General features: G+C 23.7%; 3 protein-coding genes across 6 annotated transcripts; 1 reads left to right on the top strand and 2 right to left on the bottom strand.

Annotated features, from left to right (window-relative positions):
- Positions 1-471: 471 nt before the first annotated feature.
- LOC141533768 (gamma-tubulin complex component 2) lies at positions 472-6,648 on the bottom strand. Its single transcript, XM_074252808.1, is given in 10 exon segments — positions 472-1,063; positions 1,177-1,331; positions 1,725-1,802; positions 2,784-2,927; positions 3,029-3,203; positions 3,549-3,717; positions 3,858-4,438; positions 4,521-4,696; positions 5,430-6,096; positions 6,098-6,648. Coding segments are annotated over 10 exon segments (2,514 nt in total). The 5' UTR covers positions 6,385-6,648; the 3' UTR covers positions 472-981.
- A 911-nt stretch (positions 6,649-7,559) lies between these two features.
- On the top strand, positions 7,560-11,546 carry LOC141533801 (N-acetylglucosamine-6-phosphate deacetylase). 2 transcript variants are annotated; one of them, XM_074252868.1, is made up of 7 exons: positions 7,570-8,000; positions 8,709-8,983; positions 9,044-9,173; positions 9,813-9,901; positions 10,205-10,349; positions 10,439-10,615; positions 11,119-11,540. In XM_074252868.1, exons 1-7 carry the CDS (start codon positions 7,805-7,807, stop codon positions 11,301-11,303), a joined length of 1,197 nt encoding a protein of 398 aa, XP_074108969.1. In that variant the 5' UTR covers positions 7,570-7,804; the 3' UTR covers positions 11,304-11,540. The 2 variants fall into 2 exon arrangements, with proteins under 2 accessions (XP_074108968.1, XP_074108969.1); XM_074252867.1 differs by having other exon boundaries at positions 7,560-8,000; positions 8,709-9,173; positions 11,119-11,546.
- Positions 11,547-12,042: 496 nt separating this feature from the next.
- On the bottom strand, positions 12,043-19,415 carry LOC141533800 (uncharacterized). Of its 3 annotated transcripts, none has more exons than XM_074252865.1 (20): positions 19,338-19,415; positions 18,641-19,059; positions 18,198-18,308; positions 18,053-18,110; positions 17,882-17,952; positions 16,565-16,741; positions 16,080-16,178; positions 15,894-15,992; positions 15,704-15,802; positions 15,237-15,335; positions 15,063-15,161; positions 14,898-14,996; positions 14,558-14,656; positions 14,401-14,499; positions 14,224-14,322; positions 14,063-14,161; positions 13,723-13,821; positions 13,544-13,642; positions 12,364-12,623; positions 12,043-12,304 (listed from the first exon to the last, which is right to left on the bottom strand). In XM_074252865.1, the coding sequence occupies exons 3-20, from the start codon at positions 18,304-18,306 to the stop codon at positions 12,221-12,223; spliced, it is 1,947 nt and encodes a 648-aa protein (XP_074108966.1). In that variant the 5' UTR covers positions 18,307-18,308; positions 18,641-19,059; positions 19,338-19,415; the 3' UTR covers positions 12,043-12,220. The 3 variants fall into 3 exon arrangements, 2 of the variants coding, with proteins under 2 accessions (XP_074108966.1, XP_074108967.1); XR_012480348.1 differs by lacking the exon at positions 12,043-12,304 and adding an exon at positions 13,332-13,471 and having other exon boundaries at positions 12,484-12,623; XM_074252866.1 differs by lacking the exon at positions 14,063-14,161.
- Between the last annotated feature and the right edge of the window lie 603 nt (positions 19,416-20,018).

Raw genomic sequence — 20,018 nt, 5'->3', positions numbered from 1 at the left:
TATATCACTTGGTGATCTGTGATATCTCAAGGGTCGCATTACCTCTGTAAAGGGATAAGCGAAATCCTTTTTGTCGATGCTTCTTCTACAAATTACATCCTGCTACTGCGTCACCTTTCTTTGCTACTATCCTCACTGCATGATTATTCAAAGTGTAAATGTTTCTGAGAAAATCTAATAATTATCTAATTGTAAAAAATTTATTATTGACAATTTATTGTGAAATAATATCCACGGAAAATAAATGATAATTTTTAGTAATTAAAATTTTTAAATCTAAATTTTTTTATTTTTTTAACTTGAGGGCAAAAAATTTTCAAAGATGCAATTTTTACGCGCGCAAAAAAAATTTTCGAAATTTTTACACTTCTCTTCAGTCTAAGAGCTTGAACAAATTTATTATTCCTTATTTTTTTTTTTTTTTTTTTTTTAATGCTTACTATCGGTTATGAATAAAATCGGTTCATTCATTCAAAAGTTATTCCCGTTTGAAAATTCAAAAAATTGTGTTTTATTAAACTGCTATTAATTATGCAAAAATACAAAATATACAAATTAATTATGCAAAAAAAAATCTAGAAAATGGAAAACTTCGAAACAAAAAACTAGCTGTTCTTAGCTTTTGAGCTCTTCGAGCTCAAAAGTCTGATAAAAGTTTATTAAAACAGTATTTTTTGAATTTTTAAAACTGCCGCGCCGATGCTAAAATACGACAGCAGTTGCGCGGAACTCTATTTTCAACATGAAATAAAAATTATTGTTTTTCAAACTAGAGTTCCGGAAGTCGAGACTTTTTTCAGAAATTTCACAGGAATAAGTTTTATTCTTTTTTTTTTGAAATGTATTTTTATTTTAGAGTTACTAAAAAACGGCACAATAAAAAAATAAAATTAGAATTAAGCATATTACGAGTATCAATTTCTCAATTTTTACAATCTCTTCGCTGGAAATTATGGCAAAAAAATATTAAGGTTTTTTTTATCAACCCGATGCTCCGAATTCTTCCTTGATTTCAAAATTTTTATCGGTCATCGAATCAGTGTAGAAAAGGTTGAAATCTAATCTGTAATAATTTTAAACATATCATTAATCTTGGCTCTTAAATACTGCTTTTTTTTTTTTTTATAATTATTTTTATTATTATTATTAATTTTTTTTAAATACTAAAAATCATACCTGCATAATACGTTGAGTAATTTTTCAAAATCATTATTACATCCTAACGCAATAATTCGATTTAACAACCTATGTAAGGCATCGGTAAATTGAACATCTAATGAGCCAATGGTTTCTTCAAAACTCCCACTAACGATTGACTTTGTTTTGCTTTCCTAAAATAAAAAAAAAATTAAATAAATTATTATTTTTTATCAATAAATAATAAAAATTTTATTATTTTTAAACTAATTTTTTTGTAAATGAATTACTAAATTTTGGAATTAAATTTTATTAAACCTAAACTCTATCCTAAATTTCAAGCAATATAAATTTTATCAAGCGACATATTTTCATGCGTTTAAAATAAAAATTGTGGACTGTAACATCTAACTAAACGTGCTTGTAAAAATGACCAGCAAATTTATTAAAAATAATATTTAATGATTCATACGAAAAAAAAAAAAAAAAAAATTATTACCTCAAACTAATTTTAAGTTTTTGTGAAATTCTAAACTTTTTATGCAACCTAATGCTTGTACTACTTTTAATTATTAACGATAAAATACCTCATACTCGGAACGATCGAGATGATTTTCTTGAATCATTGATGATAATTCAGCGTCAATGTAGTAACAGCTCATACTCTTAATACAAAGTTGATTTTAATTAAATTATCTTCAATGACTTAATTATCATTGTTGATATTATTTTTTTATTTCAATGCAACTTTTTACTAATGCGATTTTAGGCGTTAAAATTTTTTGTATTTTTTTTTTTTTTTGTGAAATATATAAAAAAATTCATGTGAGTATTTAAATAAAAGAGCTCGATGAGTGTGACATCAAGATGAGCTTAGATCTTTAGAAATATCATAAGTTGACAAGATACAATGTAATTTATTAATTATTGACATTTTTAAAAATATAAGCTCATTCTGATGTTACACTCATCGAGACCTTTCATTTAAATACCCACATGGCATTTTTTATATATTTTATATATATGGTATTTGTGAAATATATAAATATATAAAATATATGAAAAATTGATGTGGGTACTCAAATGAAAGGTCTCGATGAGGGTAACATCAGGATGAGCTTGTATCTTTAATATTATCATTAGATGACACGATATGATGTAATTTCTTAATTATTGATATTTTTAAAGATTTAAGCTCATTCTAATGTTACCCTCGTTGAGACCTTTCATTTAAATACCCACATGAATTTTTCATATATTTAATATATTTATATATTTCACAAATACCATATATATATAAAATATATAAAAAAATTCATGTGGGTACTCAAATGAAAGGTCTCGATGAGGATAACATCAGGATGAGCTTGTCTCTGTAATATTATCATTCGGTGACAAGATACAATGTAATTTTTTGATTATTGATATTTTTAAGATTCTGATATTACACTCATCAAGACTTTTCATTTGAATACCTGCATTTGTGAAATATTTATAAAGTACTCATATTTATTTATAATTTGATAAATATATTTTTAATTCCTTCGCAACCTATTTTTGAGTATTAGTATGAAAAAATTATATTTTTTAATCCACCCTAATAAATAGATATTACTTTAAAAGTATTCTAAAAATTAATTAGTTACCTCAATAAAGTTGCAAAATTGGATACAAATGTTACATATTCCTGTGATAGATGACAACAACTCAGGATCAGTTAACATACATTCCTTCAAATAACTATCTTGTAAATCTTGATGAACGGTCAAAACATCATCAACATTGGTCACCTGAAAATTTAATTTACAAATAAAATTACTCTGTAAATACATGTCACGATATTTTATAAGTAAATAAGTCATTTAAAGTTAGTTAAATATTTTATACTTACTTTACTCATTTTATTGATAAATGTCTGCCAATTTGGTTCAATAACTTCGACCATCATATAGTATTCTAAATGTTGAATACAATCCAACATACGGTGTCTTAATGAAAATGCTTGACGATAAGCCATCGCTGCAGTGTGAGTAAATGTTTTAGCTATTTTATTACTGATCCACACTCTGAAAATCAAAATTTTAATTTATTTATTAAACACTACTCGGCAATTTTACAATATAATTAAAATTAAAATTAATTTTAATAAGGTAAATTACCCAGTACTTGAACACACATAAAAATTAAACCAGCTAAGAAATGATTCTTGATCCAACAAAATTTTCTCGTTTCAAGAATTCATTCTCTTGACTCAAGAAAATTATTTCTTCGAAATGAAATTCTTGGTTCAAGATTTTTTCTCTTGAGTCAAGTCAATTTTTTTTATCAGTGTAGGTACTTTACCGTATTAATATTAATAAATATATATCATCTCATCTTTCATCTAATATCAAATAAATATAAAAAATTACCTGCATAAAAGTCTTTCAATATGTTTACAATTAAATAAATGACGAAACAACATTTGATAGCATGCTATTGCTTTTCTATTTATCACCAAAGACACTGGCCATTTTACCTCATAATTGAATGCGAATGCTTCAATACCATCCAATTTTTTTCCTGCTTGGAATGCAAACTCTAAAAAAAAAAAAAAATTTTTTTTTTTTAAAATAAAAAAAAAAAATTTTTTTTAAATTTTTTTTTTTTAAATAAAAAAAAAATTAAATGAATTTTTTTAAAACAGAAAAACAAAATCAATTTTTTTTTTTTTTCATTACCTTTTTCATCACTAGTTTGAATTGATAAAATCCGAAACATTTGAAACTGTAAATCATAAGGCAGCAGTTCCGGCTTAAGATCATCTTTATAAGGATCTAGATCAGCAGTCGACGTTCTCAATGCAACCTCTAACAATGAAGCCAATCGATGGATGACAATGTCATACATATTTTTACTCAATTCATTTTCACATAAATTCAAAAACTGTACAACAAAATCTCCTTGCGACAGTAAAAAATAATTTTTAACGCTTTTTAATCGGCCCATCAAATCATTTTCGTGAATTAATACTTCCAATAAAGTACGTGCCGCTTCGTTGTAGGCTTGGTCGATAGTAAATATCAACTTTTGATCTCTGTAATGATAAATCAGTGGTTCTTGTTTTATCCACTTGATCATTTTCCCACATTGACGGATGACATTGAAATACTTTCCAGTCCGTAAAATTGTATGAGCATGTTGGTTTAAAAAATTAGGGATTCTTTCTGATTTCATGGTGTATCGTTTTTCCCAATAATCAGCTGAATAATCCATAGGTAACTCTTCACGTTGGATTAGTTCATTGTCTTCGACAAAAACTGAAAATTAAAAATTCAATTTTAGTAATTTATTGTCAAAATTTGATTATATTTTTAAAATGCTAAGATTTGGAAAAATTTACCTCTTGGTATGGATCACATATGACGCCTTTGTAAACCCATTTTTCCAACATCCGCATGTAAGGAATACTTGCTGATTCAATTAAAAATACGCAAAGCTCTTTACATTTTGCTTCTCCACTCATATTGCTAATTTGCTCATAAAGCAAGCTTAGTACTTTTCCACCTTTAGCTCGTGCCTATTAAAAAAATATAAATATGAAAAATTAAGATTAAACCTATAATAATTTTTATAATAATTAAATTATTATAGAAAAATTTTAATAAAAAAATTCACATGTAGAAATTTAAAAAAATTATATGATATTAAAATTAGCAGATATTTGACAATTTTATAATTATTGACTTAATAAAAATTGACAAAAAAAAAAAAACATTTTTAAAAAATTGCACTTGAAATTTTTTACATGTCAAAGGAAAAATTAATTTTTTCTTTCAATTTTAATTGATATTCAATGATATTCAATTGATATTTTTTTTGAAAAATGAATAAAAAAAACAAGCAGCTAAAAATAAAGTTGATTATCACAATTTTAACAAATTTTACAAATTAAAAAAAAAATTTATAAATTTTTAAGAAAATTGTGATACTCTAATTTTTTTTTTTTTCATCGTTTGGAATCTTAAAGTTAAAAAAATTAAAAAATGTTAATTTTTTACCTAGATTTTGGTCAAAAATAGAGTTAACCCCACTTGTAAATAATTACCAATTTATTTTCTTATTAATTTTTTTCAATAAAAAATTTAAAAAATTTTTAGATAGCTAATTTAATTTTCATAAAAATGATCTGTGGGAACTTTTTTAATTATTATTTTTTTCATCATGAAGAATTAATAAAAATTCCAAGAATTTTCAGATATCTCCCAATTTCAATATCATAAAATAAAATAAAAAAAATTAAAATAAAATACCTTAGAAATAATTGTTGTTATTTGTGCAAGTATAGACATAGTAGCCATAATCGGTTGAATATAAAACCACAAATTTTGTAAATTTAATTTACTCCTCAAGTGTTCCATTTCCAACTGAACGACAAACAACAAGTAATCCTTGAGTAAATAATTAATCGCACTCCTGAGAGCATGATTAACTTGACCGTCATTGGGCAAAATTTTATCTTCTGCGAATCTTATAGTAGTTGAATAATAAGAAGCAAGAGGTAAAATTTGCAATACCAATTGCTTGTACGGAATACTGACATCAGTTGAAATAATAAATGTGCGCTTATCATTAGAATCATTCAAAGATTCTGATACAATATAATTACCGTCAATTCCCTTGAGACAGCTTAATAAATCCCAAATTAAAATAGATTCTTGAGAGACAACAGGTACTACCTTTTGATACGGAGTTAATTTAGTATCCGAGTAATAATCCCATGTTATTTTAGGTCGTTCGAAACACCAATGATTATATTTAACCACCGACCCTTCAGCACCTCGATTCAATCCATGAAGTTTTTTTGATGATTGTTTGTCACGCTCACTCGCTGCTTTTAATATATTTTTGTGGATGATTGATAAATCGTCATTGGTGATGGTAGATGAAGTTGGAGTTTTTAAGTTACTTTTTATCTTTTTTTTTTCCTAAATAATCTTTCACTGACCTGTCTGATGATATGTGGTGCAACACTTGAATAAACGACTCCAGCCCGTCAATTTTTTTACCTTTTAATTCATTGTATTTTTTTATAAACAATTCGCTGTCAGCTGAATTTTTTTCTAAATGACAGACCGAATTTTTAGACGGTATGTTTTCTGGGATGACATTTGTTTGGATTTTTTCAATAAATTTCTCTGGAAGATGCAAAGAGTCTAATGTTGTTATTAAATTACTTATCAAAGTATGTAGCTTGAATTCACTCATTTTGTATTTATAACATTTAAATTATTAACTTTTAATTAAAATTTTTGTAAATTAAGTTTTATCATTTTTTAGTCATTAAATTAGATGGTACTTTTTTTTTTTACAGACTTTTTTGAGGTTATAAAGCCAAACACTCACAGTAATGTTATTGTTATTTATTTAAAAAAATTAATAAACAAAATCATCAGCTGATACTTGTATCAAACTTAAATTTTTGTAAACATCTAAAACGTATTTTGCGCATATGCGTCCACCTTGAAGCACCTTTTCACTGTTTTGACAAGCAAACTATTGTGATCTTTTTATTCGCATTCAGATGGCACTACTGGTGTTTAGGCGGTAATTTTGAATGAAAATAAAGTTAGCCGACATTTCAAAATTTTTAGAAATTTTTTATTGAAAAAATTTCAATTAAATAATTAAAAAAAAAATTTCATCTGTAAAAAATTTGAAAAACTATAAGTGTAATTTTTTAGTTGTAATTTAATTAATAAAAAAAATTAAAAATTTTCAGATGTCTGCTAACTTCAGTATCATAATTTTGAATATTAAAAATAACTTCAGTATAAATAAAATTTTATTAAGAAATAATTTTAATAAGGTACACGGAAAAAATAAGATGACATTAGATATAATCCCAGATTATACTCAGTGATATCTGTGGTGAAAAAAATTTTCAGATAGTAACTAGTATAATCTAGATTGTACTGGGTGATATCTGGATTATAATCATTATAATCTAGATTATACTCATTATAATCTAGATTATACTCAGTGATATCTGTGGTGAATAAATCTTTAAGATAGTAGCTAATATAATCCAGATTATTCTGAGTGATATCTGGATTATACTCATTATAATCTGAATTATACCAGATTTTAAAATTTTATTAAAAATTTTTTTTTGCAACAAAGTCAAGTGCGTTTTTCAATATTCCGGCTTACTAGCAAATGAACTTAAATTCACGCGCGCAAATTTTTACGCAGTTTAATTTTTTACACTAGATGGAGTGTGTTTATTAATTTGACATATATTTTTAACAAACATTTATTTTTTGTAATTATTTTATTATGCTCCATTTTTTTTATTGTTTATAAGTATTGTTTTATACAGTTTTTATTTACCCTTTTTTTTAAATTCACATTATCTGAAACAATCAAAAATGAACGCCCCAGATTTATATAAGTCATTTTAATCGCGTAAAAAACATACTTATACTATCTATAAATACATAAACATTACATTGTATGTACATTTACAAATAAATATTTATCTCAAAGCTCTCAATAAAATTATTCATTTTTATTTTATTTTTTTGAACACTATTACTAGTATTGTTATAAATTGTACCTAGTATTGTTGCTAATGTAAAAAAACAAAATTTAGCTCCATTAAAATATATTTTTTTTTGTTTTTGAAATGAATAACTTACAACAATTCTTTAATTGTCGATTACTGAGAGATGGAAAGTTAATAAATGATAATTTGTGGGTGCGCAATGGAATAATTGTTGATCCAGAAAAATTGTTCTTCGATGAAAAAGTTAAAGCTGATGAAAGTATCGACTGTTATAATGCTATTATTTCTCCAGGATATATTGACATCCAAATAAATGGTAAAAAAAAGTTAGCCGACATCTAAAAATTTTTATAATTTTTTTTATTTTATTGAAAAAAATTATTAAAAAAATAAAATTCAATTTGTAAAAAATTTGAAGAACTATAATGTACACAAAAAAAAATTTGTCTTAGTTCTAATTTAATAAATCAAGCAAAATCAAAAAATAAAAAATGACAATTTTTTTAAAAATTAATTATAAAAAAAAAATATTTTCAAAAAATTTATGAAAATTGAGTTAGCTGATATTTCAAAGTTTTTAGAAATTTTTTTTCGAAAAACTCAATTAAAAATAAAAAAAAAAATTGCACATGTAAAAACTTGAAAAACTATAAATGCAATTTTTTTTTAATTATTTTTAGTTATAAAAATATTAGAAAAACTGAAAATTTGTATTTTAGACATCTTTTAAAATTTTAAACTTGGCCAAAATAAATTAAATTAGTAATTATGTGTTATTTAATCAAATAATATTACAGAAAATAAATTAACTTTTTCTTTTCAATTTTTTGAAATAAATTTGTTTCAAAAAATTGAATTTTTTTAAATTTTTGCCTGTCAATTTTCTTTTTTTTAATTTTCTTCCTATAATTTATTTTCACCATAATTTATAAAATTATTAAAGGATCTGCTAAATTAATTTTCATTAAAAATTTCAATTTTTTTCTTCACATATAATTTACTAATTGCCTTTATTACTGTACAGGAGGCTTTGGCGTTGACTTTTCATACAACGTCGACAATATCGAAGATGGGATCTCTAAAGTCGCCAAACAATTATTAGCCCATGGTGTAACATCATTCTGTCCGACTTTAGTCACATCTTCTCCTGAAACTTACCACAAAATATTGCCGAAGATAAAAAAATCTCCTGGTGGTAAACACGGTGCTACTGTTTTGGGTGTACATGTTGAAGGTCCATTTATTAGTCCGACAAAAAAAGGTGCACACCAAGAAATATACATAAAACAATTAAATAAAGTAGGTAGCTTTAATAAATTAAATGAACTTTGTAAATTAATTTTTTTAATATCTTTTCAGGGATTCCAATCAATCGTCGACGTTTATGGAAGTCTTGAGAATATTTGTTACCTAACACTTGCACCTGAACTCGATAATTCTTCGGAAGTTATCAAAGCATTATGCGAGAGAAATATAAAGGTGTCTTTAGGTAAAAAAAAATTCTCACAATAATATTTAATATGTTATTGAAATTGAGAGTCATGTAATAATTTTTAGAAATTTTTAACTGATAAATTATAGCGGGAAAAATTTATTTAAAAAATTTCATTTTTAAATGCTCTAAAAAATTATGAATTTTTTAGCTCTAATTTAATTAATAAAAAAAAATAAGAAAATTTTCAAATGTTCAGCTAATTTCAATGTCATTATTTGATGAGATTAAAATTAGCCGACGTTCAAAAATTTTTATTTTTTTTTTTTATTAATTAAATTAAAACTAAAAAAAAATTTTTTTTAATTGCGCGCTTAATTTTTAAAATTTTAAATGTGAAAATTTTTTTTTTTTTTTTAATAATTTTCAATAAAATAAATTAAAAAGTTTTCCTGTCAGCTAATTTAATTTTTATAATTTTAATAATAAAGTTAGCCAACATTTTTGATTATTTTTAATTTATTAAATTAAAACTAAAAAATATTTTTTTAAAAATTGCATTTATATAGTTTTTCAAGTTTTATGTAAATAAAATTTTTTTTTGTAAGAATTTTCTTCAATGATAAAAATTTTTAGATGTCAGCTAAATTAATTTTCATCATTATTTAATGTGTAATTTAATTCTTTATTATTTAGGTCATTCGGTGGCGAACTTAAATCAAGGAGAGAACGCAGTAAAAAGTGGTGCGTCATTAATAACGCACCTTTTCAATGCAATGCTACCGGTAATTTTTTTATTTAATTTTTTTCTCCACTATCACGGCTGCCCGATTTCAAAACACAGTAACACAATTTTAAGATTTTTAAAAATTTTTCTTATTAAAAAATACATTTGCGCGCCAAATTGATAAAAAATTTGATTTATGAATAGAAAATATTTTTGAGAAAAAATACTTGAAATTAAGGTTTTAAAGTTATAAGAAATGCAGCAATACTAAAAAAAAATCAGGTATTAAAATTTTGGAGTTACTGTGTTTTAAAATTGGGCAGCAGATCAGTCACATGTAGTAATTATTATTATTTAATAGTTTCATCATAGAGATCCAGGCCTGGTAGGTCTCTTAACATCTGATCAAATTCCACCGTCAAAAAAAGTTTACTTTGGTATTATTTCCGACGGAGTTCATACTCATCCCGCGGCACTTCGTATTGCTCATAGAACCCATCCAGAAGGTATAATAATTTTCATTGAAATTTTTCTGAAACTCAATTACTTTTTTAATGAAAAATTATTATTAATATTTTAATAATAATTTCTGCAGGTCTTATACTTGTCACTGACGCTATTTCTGCTCTTGGATTGCAAGAAGGCGTCCATCGACTTGGTCAACTTAATATAGAAATAAAATCTAATCAAGCTTATATAGCCAATACAAATACTTTGTGTGGAAGTATTGCACCTATGACGGAATGCGTTAAATTTTTCAAAGAAGCTACAGGTAATTTTTTCATAATTTTATTATTTACATTACTCATGCGCTGAAAAAAAAAAAAAAAATGTATTTTTAAAAAATGTCAAAAAATTTATTTATTTAAAATTTTTAATTATTTTATTTCTTAGCTGAAGAAATACAATTTTTTTACTGTTTAAAATTATTTAAAAGTTGCAAAAAAATTTTTTTGGAAATTCAAAATTCAGTTCTGAAAAAAAAAAAAAAAAAAAAATACCCTTCTAAAAATTCCAGGATCTTTTAAGATCAGTACAAGTTATTTAACAAAAATAATTGAGCCAAAATTTTAAATGTGAACTTCATTTTTAACAATTTTCAAAAATCCAAAATTTGACAAATTTTTCATAAATTGACTAATAAATTTTTTTTTTTTTTTTTAAAGTAAGATTTTTAGATTTAAATAAAATTTTAAATGTTTGACTATTTTATTGATCTATAGCTCTTCTTTATAAAAAATTTTGCATATTCAATTAAAAGTAATCTTCTCATAGGTTGCTCAACAGTAAATGCTCTGGAAGCTGCAACTTTACATCCAGCACAAGCTCTTGAAATTCATTCACAAAAAGGAACGCTCAACTTTGGAGCTGATGCAGATTTTTTATTACTAAACGAAAATCTAGATCTCGTTTCTACTTGGATTGCTGGAGAATGTGTTTACACAAAATCCAATATTTAGTATTTTAAATGAACTAAAATTAAATGGGTGCATTTATATATTTTTTAAGAAATTTATATTTTCTTATAATCAAATTTAAATCCTATTTTTAATTTTAGTATAAACTTCCTAGAATTACGAATGTATTTCGATTTTAAAAAATAAATATTTTATATATATTAAATATATATAATTTTAAAATAATTTCAACGGACTAAACATATAAAATAACTTTATTTTAAACAATGAACATGTTTTTAACAAAAATTAATATGTTATAAATCGAAGAAATATTTAATAATGAAATGGAGTATAACAATATTGTAGTTAGTTTTTTAAATGGTAATTTAAGTATTAAATATTAATACATTAAGAAAAAAAAATTTATGTAAAAAAAAAAAAATTTGATAAAATTAATTTGTTTTAAAATAAAATTTTTTCACAATAAATTTTTTTTTAATTAAATAACTTACGAATTAAAAAAAAATTTTTTTTCCCAAATCTAGAAAAAAATTTTTTTCAACCAAAAAGTTACTGAGAGAAAAAAATTTTCAGATAGTATCTGGTATAATCCAGATTATAATGAGTATAATAAGTATAATCTAGATTATAATGAGTATAATCTAGATTATAATGAGTCTAATCCAGATATCATCCAGTATAATCTGGATTATACTAGCTACTATCTAAAAAAATTTTTCACCATTTTTTGGAAAAAAAAGTTTTATAGATTTAAAAAATTAAAAAAAAAAAAATTGGATGAAAATTTGCAAGTTTTTTATCTAAAATTATTTTTTTTTTCAAAATCAAATAAATTTAAAAATTAACTTTCAAAACCAAATTAATTTTCTTTATCACAAAATTGCTTACTTTTTTTTTTTAATAAATTTTTCCTCAGTGTAAAAATAACAGTTAAAAATATTCAAAGGAAGAATCACTCAATAAACTGCATCCTTGAGACTACAAATATACGGAGAATGTTTTATACCGAAAGTATGAGCCGGTGGCAAATTCAACAGAACCTGAAAAGGTAAGAAAATAATTTATAAAAAATTTTACTCATGCTATAATTATCTTATACTTTTTCAGGACAATAAACTCCAGGAGCTGGAACTTTCATCTGATCGGTAGGTAGCTGATATCGGCTGCTTATGCTATAAGCTGCACTTTTATTTCTCACAATATCAGTATCAATAGATTCATAAGTCCCAGGCCCAGGTACTAAAATACGGTCATCGGTGAATGTCTTTTGCCGGCTAGCAATTGAGTATGCTGGTGCAGTTTTTTTGTTGCCTTCTTTAGTAGCGCCGAATGCTGAAGGTATGGTGTAAACATTTGGAGCTGCTCATAAAAAATATCAATCATCATTAGTGAATATTATATTATATTAACTTACAAAAAAATTTTTGCTCAATTTAAAAAAAGTTAATTTATTTTGTTAAAGCTTCCACAATCTCATTTTTTTATGAAAATTAATTTAACAGATATTTAATAATTTTTTTAACAAATAAATTATGGCAAAAAAAAAATTGTCCTAAGGAGAAATTTTCAAAAATTTGTAAAATTATTTTTCAAAACAAATTTATTTGTTAAAAAAAAAAAAATTAAAAAATGGCCAAAACTGCTAACTTTAATTTCAAAATTTTATTTACTGAAGAATGAGGCTGAAATTAGTAGACACTTGACAATTTTTTTATTTCTTTGGAAACTAAACTAGGCATAGAAAATTATTTAAAAAAATCTCATTTATAATTTTTCCAGAGCTTTTAAAAATAAAGTTTTTATTAAAATTTTCTTGCTATAATTTGTTCGTTAAAAAAAATTCTAAAAATTATCAAATGTCTTTAAATTATTGGCTTAAAATTAATTAATTAAAGTTTTAGTTTAATTGCATGCAAAGAAAATTACTCTAAAAAAAATTATAAATTTTTTTTAAATCATCTTTTTATTTTAAAATTGTAAATTTTTATATTATTGATCGTTTGTTAGTAAAGCAATATTATTATTATTATTATTAATAGTGCTTAAAATTAAATAATTAATAATTACAATTATAGTTAGTCACAGATGTTGCTTGTACTTTTTCGTGGTAAATATTAATATGTTTCAGAAATGAAAAGCATTAGCCATTAAAGACGATTTCTTCAACAATCTTGGTAGAGTATTATCATATCAAGTCATAAAAATTCCTAAAAGTTATTTTTAAATTTTTAACAGATCTAAAATTTTTTTTTTATAATTTTATTGTTAAAATAAAATACCTGGATAATTATTTCGATTTTCGGGTGACAATCTTAAACCGAAGCTAAATTTTAGTGACTTTTCAAAATTCACGTTTTCCGGGGAGTAAAATCCAGGAGCTGTGCGAAGGAATAATTAAAAATAAAATAAATCGGACGTAAAAAATATACAAAATAAAAATAAAAATAAAAAAAAATACCTGGTGTGTCAATATGATTTTCAATGGGTGTTTTTGACCCAAAAGTATACGCTGGTGTTTTATCTAAATTCACTTTCTCAGGAGAGTACGTTCCAGGTGCTGTATAAATACAAATTTAAATCTGATATTAAAATCTGAAAATTTTTTGAATTTTTATAACAAATTATGATAAAAAAAAAAAAAAAAACAATTTCGTTTATTAATATTTGGTTGCTGTGATATTTTATCCGGGGCCATTTTGTCGGGGGATGAAAACGCGCGGAATCATTTGATTGTTATAAAAACAAAAAAAAAAAAATTTTTTTTTTGTTAATTTTTGTGTGAAATTTTAATAAATTACCCGGTGTTTCGTTATGATTCTTAACAGTTGTTCTTAAACCAAAACTGAATTCAGATGTTTTATCTAAATTTACTTTTTCTGGATAATATGTTCCAGGTGCTACAGAAAAAAAAAATGATTAGAAAATGTCACATAATTGCACAAAAATAAAAAAAAAATACCTGGTGTATCGTTACGATTTTCAAAAAATATTTTAGCGCCAAATGTATACGCCGGTGTTTTATCTAGATTTACTTTTTCAGGAAAGTACGCACCAGGTGCTGCATAAATAAACATTTCATTATTATATTTATAAAAAAAAAAATTGTATTTTTGTATAAGATATTTTGATAGATTACCCGGTGTATCATTTTGATTTTTAATAGTTGTTCTTAAACCAAAACTATATTCTGATGATTTATCTAAATTCACATTTTCCGGGTAATATGTCCCAGGCGCTTTAAAAAAATAAATAAATAAATTGTATTTAATTGCAGAAAAATTAAAAAAAAATACCTGGTGTATCATTATGATTTTCAAAAAATGTTTTAGCGCCAAATGTATACGCTGGTGTTTTATCTTGATTTACTATCTCAGGAAAGTACGCTCCAGGTGCTACATTAAAAAAAATTTCATTTTAATATAAAAAAAAATTACCAGACATCTAAATTAATTTGTGAAATTTTTTTAGTAAATCAATTATTTAAAAAAAAATTTTTTTTAGAAATTCGCTCTTAAAATTTTTTTTTTTATTTTTGCACGTGGAATTTTTTTGATAATTTTCTTCAGTGTAATTTAATTGTTAAAAATATAAAAAAATTTTTAAATTTAAAATTATTTTTTCATAATAAATTACCCGGAGTATCGTTACGCTTTTCAATACAAGTTTTTGCGCCGAATGAATATGCCGGCGTGCTGTCTAGAATTACTTTCTCAGGAAAGTACGTCCCAGGTGCTGTATAAATAAAAATTTTATTTCTATATTAATAAAAAATTAAATATTGATAAAAAAATAAATTACCCGGTGTATCATTTTGATTTTTAACAGTTGTTCTTAAACCAAAACTAAATTCTGATGATTTATCTAAATTAACATTTTCCGGGTAATATGTTCCAGGCGCTTAAGAAAAAAACATAAAAAAATTAATTAATCTTATTTAATTACAGAAAAATGAAAAAAAAAAAAAAAAAATACCTGGTGTGTCATTATGATTTTCAATGGGTGTTTTTGACCCAAAAGTATACGCTGGTGTTTTATCTAAATTTACTTTTTCTGGAGAGTAAAATCCAGGAGCTACATATAAAAAAAAAAAAATCGTAGAAAATAATAATAAATTTATAAAAAAAGAATTTTTCTTAAATATTTAACACTCTTGTTAAAATTTACCCAAAAAAGTATTAAGGGGGTATTTTGGTCTAGAAATTAAAAAAAATCAATTTTTTTTTTGATATTTTTTAAAGCTTAATCCTTTAAGAATATGTTCTTAAAAGGATTTGAAAAATTCGAATCATCTTAAGAGATATATCTATTTTTCTGGCGCAATATTTAAATAGGTCCGACCATAATACCCCTTAAATATTTAACATAAAAATTTTCAACACAAAATTTTTTTACTCTGTATTGAATACAATCTCCCAAAAAAAAAAAAAAAAAAAAAATACCTGGTGTATCATTACGACTTTCAATGGGTGTTTTTGACCCAAAAGTATAAGCTGGTGTTTTATCTAAATTAACATTCTCAGGATAGTACGCTCCAGGCGCTGTAGATATGGAAAAATTTAGATAATAATTTAACAAGAATATAAACAAATAAAAATTGTAATTTTTGTAGGAGATATATTAATAAATTACCCGGTGTTTCGTTTCGATTTCTAACAGTTGTTTTAGTGCCAAAGCTAAATTCTGATGTTTTACTTAAATTCACGTTTTCAGGGTAATACATCCCAGGTGCTGAAGAAAAATAGAGAATTTAAAATTTATAGTAATAAAAAATAAATAATAAGAATTTTTAATGAAATTAAAAAATTGCTACAGTACCTGGTGTATCATTTCGACTTTCAATAGATGTTTTTGAGCCGAAAGTATATTCAGGTGCTTTATCAAAATTTACTTTTTCGGGGTAGTATGTTCCAGGTGCTGTGTAAAAAAAAAAAAGTAATAAGCTTAGTGTGAATAAAAAAAAAATAAATTGAAATATTGCATGTAAAACTTAAAAAATATCCTGAATTTTACCCCTCATTTAAAATATAAAGCGAAATATCAAAAATATAATTCCTAATTTTTTTTTTCGGGAATTAAGAAATGCGCGCATTTTTCTTGAGCCAAAATAACTTTTTGGATTTGTAAAACACTGTCAATGTGATACAAATAAAAACCAATATTATTATTATTAATTTTTTGGAAATAAAAATTTATTTCTATTCGCTAATTGCAGATGAGATTGTGGCAGCATTAAAGAAGAAATAATACATTGAAGCTTCATTTTTTCAGTAATATTTCAATTAAAATAATTAATAACTCACCAGGCGTGGAGTTAACTTTATCAACTTGTACTTTTACTCCAAAAGAATACTTTGGCGAACTATCTAGGATTATACTTTCTGCTTTTTGTGGATCGTAGTCTCCTGGAGCTGGGGTGGATTCTACTTTGTCTGCTTTATTACGGCCATGTAGCGACAATGCTGGAGCAGTATTTTTTCCTGAAAATAATTATAAAATTATTTAATTTTGGCAGAGCTTTAAAATTTTTAGAATTTTATTTTTTTTTTAATTACACCAAAAATTGATATTTAATTAAATTTTCAAGCGTAAATTTGAAAATTAGATTTTTGAAACTAAAAAAACTTTTCAAAAATTTTCTTCCAAAATTAGCCTATTAATTTTAAAAATTTTTTTAATAAATCAATTTCAATAAAAGAATGCTTCTAAAAATTTTCACTTGTAATTTTTATTAATTTTCACATGTAAAACTTTTTAATTAATTTTTTTTTTAATAATTGAATTATTATAAAATTTTAAAATAATTTTTAATGTCTGCCAAGTTCAGTGTCATATATTATTATTACAAAAAATGTACTCCAATAATTCTTGATTTTAAATTTAAAAAATTGCAATATAAAATTCTGAATAATTTACTTCAAAAAAAATTATATTACGCCTGTAATAATAAATTTAAATTCAATAAAAGATAAAAAGAACAATACACATGTAAAATAACTTCAATTAAAATCCGATTAATATTTTCATGACCATTTTTCTCATTACCAAGGTCAGATGGTGTCATATATAGACAACTACTGATGACTCACTCATTTTTTTTTTTTATAGCTTTTAGTGATTATAAATATATCAACTAATTAAATTATTTAAATAGATAATTTATTTAATTATTAAATTTTAGTGATACTAAAGCCCAATAACGTTATATAGATATTCATAAAAAATAAACTTTTTTTATCTATAGATAATAAATATACATTATTATACCGCGTTCTAGTTAGTTTGATCGATATACTCGGATCTCAATGTCAAAGAACAATATCTTTATAAATAATAATTGAATTATTTTCAATGATACTAAATTTAGCTGACAATTGTCAATTTTTTTAATTTTTATAAAAAAAAAAATGCTTCTAAAATTTTTTTTTTTTAATTTTTAAACGTGGAATTTTTTAATAATTTAATTTTCAGAATTTTTTAATCATTTAATTTTTATAATTTTTAAATTAATTTTTTCTACAATAATTTAATTGCTATAAAATTAAAAAAAATTTTCTAACATCTGTAAGATTGAATGTCTAAATTTTAATTAAAAATTTTTATAAAAAAAAAAAATTTACCTTTTGCACTCAAGCCAGATACATTATATTGTCCTGGTCCGGGGCCGGGACTTTCATTTTTTAGTGAATGTCTGAAAAAATAAAAATAAATAAATCACTCGTTACTAAATAAGAAAAAAAAAAAAAAAAAACACTAAAATGTCATCTTTAATATAGCTAGAAGCAAATTACCGGCTACCAAATGAAAACGCTGGAGCTCGACCTCGTTTCGAATCGGGGACAGTTTTACCTGGAAAAAAAAAAAAAAAATATTGATAAATAAATTTTTATTCCAAACTTGGAATTTATCGCGAATTATTTTAATTATTTTTACAACCTATGAGTGTGGGAAGAGAAACACATGCCGGTCCGGGACTTCGAAATTCGGCACTGATTGGTCCTCGTCTTTTTGTTGGAGACCAGTGTCGTTGTACTAAGCCACCCATTTCTAGATAAATAATTTTAATTATTTAAAAAATTATTATTTTCAACAAATTTCAGGGAAAAAATTAATTAATCATACAAAAGTGAAATAAAAAAAAAAAGTTGCGATTATTAATTTAGTACCCATAAAAAAAATTTTTTTGTCTAAAATTTTAGTATTAATTTTTTTAAATAAAAATTTTAATAATAATTTTTTTAAATTAAAATTAAAAATTAATTTTTTTAAAATTAAAATTTTAGAATTAAATTAATGAAATTTTTATTTAAAAATTTTTTTTTATTAAAAATATTTTTTTAATTTAAATTAAATAAAATTTAAGTGAAAATTAAATTTACCTTTTAATTCTCTGATGATGATTAACAATACTTTTTATAATTATTAGTTATACCACAAGATTTCAAAATTATTTATAATTTATTTATAAATAAAAGAAATCGATGTAAATTTTAATTAAACTAACAAAAAACTTCGAAAATAATTTATTGACGTGAAAATAACACTCATAGGAAACACAATCCTTGGATTGAATAGTCTTACAACAAATCCAACAAATGTTCTTAAATCTGGCGAGTCTTACTTTAGACTTAAGTCAATTTTATCCGCATGCGCGCTTTTTCCTCTACCTATGAGATGATATTTGAGAAATACATGCGCAGTACCGCGACAAAATTTAACATTTTAATTTAAATAACGGATGATAAATATATATTTTTTTTTTCAATTACAGTTTTTTCGGGAATCGTCGGTACACCCACTAAAAATATATATTTATGCGCGATGAAAAAAAATTCTTAAATCAAGAAAAAAAATTCTTGAATCAATTAAGATTTATTCAAACCAAGAAGAATTTCTTATTGTAAGAATTTTTTTGCTTAAATCAAAAAAATAAAATTATTAGAATTATTTTCTTGATTTAAATTAATTTTTATTCATGCGCGCGGTAAGAAGAAAATTATTTTACGCGTATGGAAAAAATTAATGAAAATTTCCGGAATTTTTTGAGGTGTAAATTTTAAATCGACGAATTTTTACATGATTTAACACTTTTCTTCCCGTATTTGAACATTCAATTCTTAACTTGGATCGTTCTCGTCCGACATCGTATTACTCGATCGGTTGCCACTCGATATACTAATGAGCGATTTACGTTTAAATTAAATTTACAATTTTCCTTGATGATTAATGTAGATTATTATGTATTTAAATATATATACGCATATTAAAATTAATTTTGCCGACATGCCGCCGCGCTCTAAATATTATAATTATAAAAGCTTTTTTTAATTTTATTTTAACATTGTAAACTTTAATTTTTAACAAAATTCAATGAAAATTAACGTCGAAACAATTTTTTTATTGAAAAAATTATTTCAAAAAATTACATTTGTAAAAAACTTGAAAAACTATAAGTACAATTTTTAAAACAATATTTTCTAGGTCTAATTTAATAAATTAAAAAAAAAAATCAAACACGTTGGCTAATTAGTTTAATTAAAATATGAAAATTAAGATAGCTGACATTTAAAAATTGTTAGAATTTTTTTACTGAAAAAATCATTTCACAAAAAAATAAAAGAAAATTACATTATTAAAAAAGTTTACTTAATATATGTGCAATTTTTAAAAATGTTTTTTAATTCTAATCAATTGAAAAAAAAATCAAAATAAAAACGTCGGCTTACTTTAGTATTTTTAATTTTTTTTATTAATTAA

Source organism: Cotesia typhae, unplaced genomic scaffold (genome assembly GCF_013202065.1).
Source record: "Cotesia typhae breed Kobodo isofemale line unplaced genomic scaffold, CoteBio_Ctyphae scaffold_121, whole genome shotgun sequence".
Lineage (NCBI taxonomy): Eukaryota > Metazoa > Arthropoda > Insecta > Hymenoptera > Braconidae > Cotesia > Cotesia typhae.
The sequence above is the reverse complement of the archived record's forward strand: the minus strand, read 5'-3'. Positions and strand labels throughout refer to the sequence as shown.